The 8,745-nt window shown below is 45.5% G+C and overlaps 1 protein-coding gene across 1 annotated transcript in view; it reads right to left on the bottom strand.

Moving 5' to 3' along the window:
• Nucleotides 1-5,098, bottom strand: part of SEL1L3 (SEL1L family member 3) — a 32,104-nt gene extending 27,006 nt beyond the window's left edge. Inside the window, 3 exon segments of the mRNA XM_087723707.1 lie at nucleotides 77-203; nucleotides 2,180-2,732; nucleotides 4,983-5,098. Of these exon segments, the coding sequence (XP_087579833.1) occupies nucleotides 77-203; nucleotides 2,180-2,732; nucleotides 4,983-5,036 (734 nt within the window). The 5' untranslated portion in view covers nucleotides 5,037-5,098.
• Between the last annotated feature and the right edge of the window lie 3,647 nt (nucleotides 5,099-8,745).

Here is an 8,745-nt window from a genome sequence, read left to right as displayed (position 1 = left end):
CAAGGTCCCTTCCAACTCTGTTATTCTATATTTTCTATTATAAATAAGCACGCAGCCTAAACACATTTCTGCTTACATTGGATAACTTGTGTGATGCTTCCGGATGGCTTCAAGTTCTCTGTTTCTAAATTTCGGGAACTTCTTCACAATTCCTGTCCTCTCCCCACTGGATGCATATGGGAAGCTGAGGATCTCCATCAGGTCTGTAAAAAAAATAAAAATAAAGACCTTTCTTAATGCAATTAAGAGTCCCATGTGGCTTTGATGGGTTTTGCAAACAAACAAAGATTTTTTAAAAAAACCTCCAGAATTCTTTCGCTCATATTCTCACTCAGTTTTTTGATGACACACTGCAGTTGTTAAGGGAATCGTCCGGTCATTAAGCGAATCCAGCTTCCCTCATTGACTTTGCTTTTTCGAAACTGGCTGGGAAGATGGCGACCTCGGGATGCTGCAACCTTCATAAACGCATGCCAACTTGTGAGCACTATTGTGGCTGGCCAGCAACCAGAGGAGCTGGCAGCAGATTCGGACAGTGAGGAGGTTGGGGAGGAACCTGGGCCAGTCCTGGAGTCTGGGGAAGGCTCGGAGGAGGGCTCTGTGTCGGAGGCAGAGAGGGGGCCAGAGCCGTATGCCAGTTATCAGCTGCCTTCTGAGTCAGACATCAGTGAGGCAGAAGAACAGCTGGAGCCTGTTCCCAGTGTGTGCATGCGTAGTGTTGCCAGGCGAAGGGAACAGCTAAAGAACAGGGGTCGACTTGGGAGTCAGGCCACAGGTGGATGGTGAATGGCCCCTCCCAGAGGGAATAAATTAGGAGCGAAAGGGGAGTGGAGTTTGCAGGAGACAATTAGCTCCCTTAATTGATTCCTGACTCTCCGAGACTCCTTGCCAAGTTTTGCAGATATCGGCCTGGCAGCTCTCCAAGCCAGATAAGGTCTGTGACCATAAATCCTCCCTCGAAAGATTTTGCTGGATGTGAATGAGCGGAATTCACAGTCAATTAATTTTAAGAGGGGTTTGGCGGGACCAGGAGTTTGCTCCATGCTGTGGGGAAATATCATCTAATAAATTTTTACTAATGATCTAACTAGTAACTAATCTACTAATTATTCTATTGGTCTCTAGCCTATTCCTAAACCTTGGCTAATGAATGATTCAGGAATTATCTAATACATATTCTATTTGTCCCAAGCCATCTCCAACACTAACTTCTAACTGCTGCATTCTAACCCCTGGGAAATAAGGGAGGGAGGGAAGGTGGGTGGGGGTTTGAGAGGTAGCAATAGCACTTAGACTTATATAACGCTTCACATCCCTCTCTAAGCAGTTTTACAGAATCAGCCTCTTGCCCCCCCCCCCAAATCTGGGTCTTCGTTTTAGCAACCTTGGAAAGGTGGAAGATTGAGTCACCCTTGAGCCTGTCAGGATCGAACTGCTGGCAGTCAGCAGAATTAGCCTGCAATGCTGCATCCTAAGCCCTGTGCCTCCACAGAAGGAAGAAAGGGAGGTAGGGAGGACTAGGACTAGCACTTGGATTTATATGCCACTTCACAGTGCTTTACAGTCCCTCTCTAAGCGGTTTACAGAGCCAGCCTCTCGCCCCCAACAATCTGGGTCCTCATTTGACCCACCTTGGAAGGACGGGAGGCTGAGTCAACCTTGAGCAGGTCAGGATTGAACTACTGGCAGTGGGCAGAGTCAGCCTGCAATACTGCATTCTACCTACTGGGAAGGAAGGAAGGAAGGAAGGAAGGAAGGAAGGAAGGAAGGAAGGAAGGAAGGAAGGAAGGAAGACCAATAGCACTTATACTTATATACTGCTTCACAGAGCTTTATAGCCCTCTCTAAGCGGTTTACAGAGTCAACCTCTCGCCCCCAACAATCTGGGTCCTCGTTTACCGACCTCAGAAGGACGGAAGGCTGAGTCAACCTTGAGCCTGGTGAGATTCGAATTGCCAAATGGCAGGCAGCCGGCAGGCACCAGAAATAGGCTGCAGTACTGCACTCTCACCACTGCGCCACCAGCACAGGAACGGTCGTAATTGTGAAAAATGGCCACGCGTCAACAGCAGTTACAACAGCGGCTAAATGAACAACCGTTAAACGGAGAGCTGGCTGTACTCAACCACCACAAACTCACAACGTGGTCGCCAGCGAGAAGAAATCCGTGTGTCCCTACCGTTCTCGTGAGGACACCGCGGTATCCTATTAGCTTGGCGTTTCCACGCCTGTTCCGCGCTCCAGGTCAAGCAGACCTTGTGTTCCTTGTACGGACGCTCGAAAGGTGGAACGGGGTCCAAAAAACTGTAGTCCCGTACAACGGCACGCCAGTAGCTTCCTGCTTGAGGAGCGCGGTGGATCGCGGCCTCCTTGTGGGTAATCCAGGCGTAGAGGATTACGTAGTCTACATTTAGCGACCGCTTGATAATATAATCGTCTCTGAAGACCATACTATTTGGGAACGTCAAGGAAAGGGTTCGATTCGTCCGGACGCGGCGGTGGCCTTTCCATTGTTTCTTGTACACCGATACAGCATTCCTGGAGTCGAAGGAGGCTTTCGCTTCTAAAGTTATGACGCAAGGCTTGGAGCAGAAATAGGCCACCGAAATGCCAACGCCATTCCACAAACTTCTGTTCCCAACTTTCAGGTGAATAAAATCCTCCGAGAATGTCTCGCGCGGAGTTATCGGCGTGGTCAGCCGTGTTTCCCTCCCCGACGTTATCCCGCTTTTCTAACGAAACAAAAGAAAAAAAGTAAGAATTATTGCGCTTCGCCATAAGGCTCCAGAGGAGTTAAGGCAGGCGTTGTTTTTAATGATCTCTATAAAAGCCACCCGTTCTTCAAGCTTTTGGCCCAGTTCCATATTTATTCATTACGTTTATATGCTTCCGGGCTAAGCTTTTAAATATTTGCTAGTATTTGGTTGGTGTGACAGTGGTGTCTAGTGGTTAAGGCACCAAGCTAGAGATGGAAAGACTGGGAGTTCTAGTCCCACCTTAGACATGAAAGCCAGCTGGGTGGCTTTGGGCCAAACACCAGGAGGCCGTGAGTTCTAGTCCCGCCTTAGAGATGAAAGCCAATTGGGTGACTTTGGGCCAATCATGAGGAGGCAGTGAGTTCTAGTCCCACCAGCCCTGAAAGCCAGCTGGGTGATTTTGAGCCAATCACCCAGAGACTGTAAGTTCTAGTCCCACCTTAGCTATGAAAGCCAATTGGGTGACTTTGGGCCAATCACCAGGCGGTGGTGAGTTCTAGTCCCACCTTAGCTATGAAAGCCAATTGGGTGACTTTGGGCCAATCACCAGGCGGTGGTGAGTTCTAGTCCCACCTTAGCTATGAAAGCCAATTGGGTGACTTTGGGCCAATCACCAGGCGGTGGTGAGTTCTAGTCCCACCTTAGCTATGAAAGCCAATTGGGTGACTTTGGGCCAATCACCAGGCGGTGGTGAGTTCTAGTCCCACCTTAGCTATGAAAGCCAATTGGGTGACTTTGGGCCAATCACCAGGCGGTGGTGAGTTCTAGTCCCACCTTACCTATGAAAGCCAATTGGGTGACTTTGGGCCAATCACCAGGCGGTGGTGAGTTCTAGTCCCACCTTAGCTATGAAAGCCAATTGGGTGACTTTGGGCCAATCACCAGGCGGTGGTGAGTTCTAGTCCCACCTTAGCTATGAAAGCCAATTGGGTGACTTTGGGCCAATCACCAGGCGGTGGTGAGTTCTAGTCCCACCTTACCTATGAAAGCCAATTGGGTGACTTTGGGCCAATCACCAGGAGGCAGTGAGTTCTAGTCCACTGCTTAATCTACTCTTGAGTCTAGTGGTTAAGGCACCAAGCTAGAAATGGAAAGACTGGGAGTTCTAGTCCCACCTTAGCTACAAAAGCCAATTGGGTGACTTTGGGCCAATCACCAGGAGATGGTGAGTTCTAGTCCTGCCTTAGACATGAAAGTCATGTTAGAAAGTCCTTAGTTAATAACTAGTTAATTTCTAATAATTAATAGAATTAATTAATGGGAGAAGGAGCAGGAAAAATCAAAAGTATAAATACAGAGTAGGTGAGACTTGGCTCAATAGTAGTAACTGTGAGAGGGATCTTGGAGTCCTGGTGGAGAACCATTTAAATAGGAGCCAGCCGTGTGCAGCAGCTGCCAAAAAAGCCAACACAGTTCTAGGCTGCATCAACAGAGGGAGAGAATCAAGATCCCGTGAAGGGCTAATACCACTTTATAAGGCCTTGGTAAGGCCACACTTGGAATATTTGCATCCAGTTTTGGTGGCCACGATGTAGAAAAGATGTGGAGACAAGAGTGCAGAGAAGAGCAAGAAAGAGGATTTAGGGGACTGGAGGCTAAAACATATGAAGAACGGTTGCAGGAACTGGGGATGTCTAGTTTAATGAAGAGAAGGACCAGGGGAGACATGATAGCAGTCTTCCAATATCTCAGGGGTTGCCACAAAGAAGAGGGAGTCAAGCTATTCTCCAAGGCACCTGAGGGCAGGACAAGAAGCAATGGGTGGAAACTAATCAAGGAGAGAAATAACCTGGAATTTAGAAGAAACTTTCTGCCACAGAGGACAATTAACCAGTGGGACAGCTTGCCACCAGAAACCATGGGCGCTCCATCACAGGCTGTTTTTAAGAAGAATCTAGACAGTCACTTATCTGAAATAGTATCAGGTTCTCCTGCTTGAGCAGGGGGCTGGACTAGAAGACCTCCAAGGGTCCCTTCCAGCTCAATCATTCTAAATTTGAGCCGGATTCTGCCGCCGGAATTCACAGAACGGACCGAATGGGAAGCCAGGGGGGGGGGGGGCTTTGGGGGCAAAGGAGAGAACCCCGCGGTGCCCATCTGAGCTTGGCAGGGGGCTGGACTAGAAGACCTCCAAGGTCCCTTGCAGCTCATTCATTCTAAAGTGCAGCGGAGAAGCGGGGTTGGCGGGCAAGGGTCGCGGGCAGAGGGCGGTGGGCACGGACTCACCCAAAGCAGCAGGCAGAGGCCGAGGAGGGATCGAGCGGCCGCGGCGCTGTCCATGGCGTTGCCGCGGGGCTCAGCTCGCCCGGGGCGGAGGAGGAAATCCTGCTTCGTGGACAGGTGAAGGAGGAAGCGGGGAGGGGCGCGGCAGGTGAGCCAGCTGGCTCGGCCCCTCCTCGCTCTCCCGCCCCGAGGCCCTGGGCTGGAGTCGGAGCCGACGTCCTCTGAGCTTGGGCAGAGCGCCCGTGGGCTCCTAGACTAGAGGCTGCCCGATCCTTGGGATGGAAAAGTGGGGTCTGGGAGGAAGGGGCCCAACAGGTCTTTGCACCTTTCTGCCCATCCCTCCCTTTGCCCATCCCATCCGTCCTTCCTTCCTGCCCATCCATCCATCCATCCATGCCCATTCATGCAGAGAAAAGCCTCAAAGAAGTTCAGGGCTCCAGGGCTCTGCTTAACTGATTTCCCTCTCTGAAAAATTAGCATTCAACATGGCATTAAGAATTGTTTGGTAATGATAAAAACATTGTCAGTTCTAGATAGATAGATAGATAGATAGATAGATAGATAGATAGATAGATAGATAGATAGATAGATAGATAGATAGATAGATAGATAGATAGATAGATAGATAGATAGATAGATAGATAGATAGATAGATAGATAGATTGATAGATTGATAGATTGATAGATTGATAGATTGATAGATTGATAGATTGATAGATATAGATAGATGATGGAAGATAGATGATAGATAGGTGATATATATAGATAGATGATGGAAGATAGATAGATAGATAGATAGATAGATAGATAGATAGATAGATAGATAGATAGATAGATAGATAGATAGATGATAGATGGATGACAGGGATGATAGATAGATAGATGATAGGGATGATAGGTAGGTAGGTAGACAGACAGACAGACAGACAGATACTATATATATGACAGATTAGATAGATAGATAGATAGATAGATAGATAGATAGATAGATAAGATAGATGATAGATAGATAATGATAGATTATGATAGATAGATAGACAGACAGACAGATAGATAATGATAGATAATGATAGATGATTGATGATAATGATAGATAATGATAGATAGATAGATAGATAGATAGATAGATAGATAGATAGATAGATAGATAGATAGATAGATAGATAGATAGATAGATAGATAGATAGATAGATGATAGATAGTGTGCAGGTCCTCAATGGAAGGCAGATTGGCAGCCATTGTTTTTTCTGCAGTTCTGATTATCCTCTGAAGTCTCCGTCTGTCTTGTTGAGCCAAACCAGGCAGTGATGGAGATGAGAGACTCAATGATTCCTCTGTAGAACAGAATCCGCAGCTCCTTGACACTTTGAGTTTCCTGAGTTGGCGCAGAAGGAACATTCCTTGTTGTGCTTTTCTCATGACATTTTTGATGAATTCGGCTTTGACTGAATTCAACAAAATCTGGGCATCTGTGACTCTCTTCCCAAATACGGAAGCCCCAAACATGGGAGGGACGAGAAAGGGTGAAATACCCAGGTTGACCTTGCAAGCTCTTACGTCAGCCGTAAATTTGCCTGGTGAAACCGTCTTACCTGTTTTACCATTATCAGATGGCTTTTGTTCCTAAATGCCTCTCGTTCAAAACTAACGGTCAAACTTGTTTTTTCTCCCACACCCCCTGGAAGGAACTACGAGGCTCTACAAAAGGAAAAAGAACTTGGGATCCTGGATTTGTGGGTCAAATAGTGTGTCAAATGACAAATATTCCTTGCTTGTTACAATGGAATATCCTAATGGATTTCCGACCATGCGAGCATTGGAAAATTATTTATATATAACAACAATAGCAAGAGGTTTACCCATGACATGTCTAGAAAAATTAATTGTCTCCGGTTTTCCTAGGCCCATGTTAGCAATAGCAACAGCAGTTAGACTTATATACCGCTTCCTAGGGCTTTCAGCCCTCTCTAAGCGGTTTACAGAGTCAGCATATCGCCCCCAACAACAATCCAGGTCCTCATTTTACCCACCTCGGAAGGATGGAAGGCTGAGTCAACCTTGAGCCGGTGAGATTTGAACCGCCGAACTGCAGAACTAGCAGTCATCTGAAGTAGCCTGCAGTGCTGCATTTAACCACTGCGCCACCTCGGCTCTTGATGGCGAACCTATGGCATGCGTGCCACAAATGACATGTGGAGACTTCTCTGCATGCACGCGAGCCATCGGCCCAGCTCAGCTCCACTGGGCAGGCGTGCATCCCTCCTGCCGGCCAGCTGATTTTGGGGTCTCTGCTGCATATGTGAGGGGGGTGGCATATTGGGGTGATGCACGCGCATGCACGGGCATCTGAGCATGATAATATAAGACAACTGGCAGTTGGAACAGAGTTCTATTCAGGTAGGGAGGAGGAGTAGAATGTCTAACTCCTTAGCATCTGAGCATGTTAATATAAGGCAACTGGCAGTTGGAACAGAGTTCTTTTCAGGTGGGGAGGGGGAGTAGAACTCCTTAGCATCAGAGCGTGTTAATTACTGTATAAGAATTACTAATGATCTGATGGTCATTTCAAAAAAATCCTTTCTTGGCAAGCACCTAGAAGCCAAGAGGAACATAATGTGCCAAATTTCAAGTTTGTAGGCTTTACGGTTCTGGAGTTTTCGTGATGAGTGAGTGGTAGTTGCCTTTTATAGATATAGATTATGTTTATGAAGATGTCCACCGATCAACAATATTTGGCTTGAGTCTTAAGTTTGTGCTACAGGAATTCATTTGATTTGTGTTAGATATTCTGTTGTGTACAGCCCTGGAGAATGAAAAAGCACCATGGACTTGCTGCTTAACTGTTTTAACTGTCACCGTCACAGAAACACGACTTTCACAACATGAGGACCACAGAGTACAGGGCCTAGATTATACCTAGCAAACCTACAAACGCTGCCATCTACTGGTTGAATAGTGTTGTAGTTGTTGCAAATTATACATTCCAACAATGTACAGGAAAACCACAATTGAGCTCCAAATTTATGTTGCTAAGTGAAACGTTTGTGAAGGGACTTTTGCACCCCGTTTTACAACTTTTCCCGCCTAAATGCTTAAGTTGAATCACTGCCGTTCTTAAATTAGCAACATGCCGTTAAGTGAATCTGGTTTCCCCATTCATGTCATCAGAAGATCGCCAAAGATGTTATCCCATATTCATTTTATGTGAGATATTCTGAATTTTGAATAAATGTATAGCATGGCATTTCATTACATCATCCTAACTCCATCCAGTAATAGTACATCTTTGTATTATATTCTGTATCATTCCATTATCCTTGTATTGTAAAATTCTCTTAGCATATTTCACTTCCATATTTTTTTGTCTAACCATTGATAAAAAAAGTCCCAGATTTTATAAAATTGTTTATCTTTGGTTACAAAACATTTGTGCATCCTCTCCATAGCCCTCATTTACAATTTATATAAAATCTCATATTATGAATCTAGTATTTATGTATACGTTATTATCACCGTTAGTCATTTATTTGACGGTAACTATTATTACTTCATTTTATGTGAAATATTCTAAATTTTAATAAATTTAAATTAATATTTATTATAGCGTTTCATTACATCATCCTGGATCCATCCAATAAGTAATACAATCTTTTATCTCTTGCCATTTGTAGTATTGGTGTTCTAATAGCTTTCTTGATAAATCTTATATGGACTGCTCTTGGCAATTTGTTTTTCACATCATATCTTGTAAAGACTCAAAACGTCT

This window comes from Thamnophis sirtalis, unplaced genomic scaffold (genome assembly GCF_051295495.1).
Source record: "Thamnophis sirtalis isolate CommonGarterSnake01/CBP01778 unplaced genomic scaffold, rThaSir2_p1.2 scaffold_10, whole genome shotgun sequence".
Taxonomy (NCBI): Eukaryota; Metazoa; Chordata; class Lepidosauria; order Squamata; family Natricidae; genus Thamnophis; species Thamnophis sirtalis.
The sequence above is the reverse complement of the archived record's forward strand: the minus strand, read 5'-3'. Positions and strand labels throughout refer to the sequence as shown.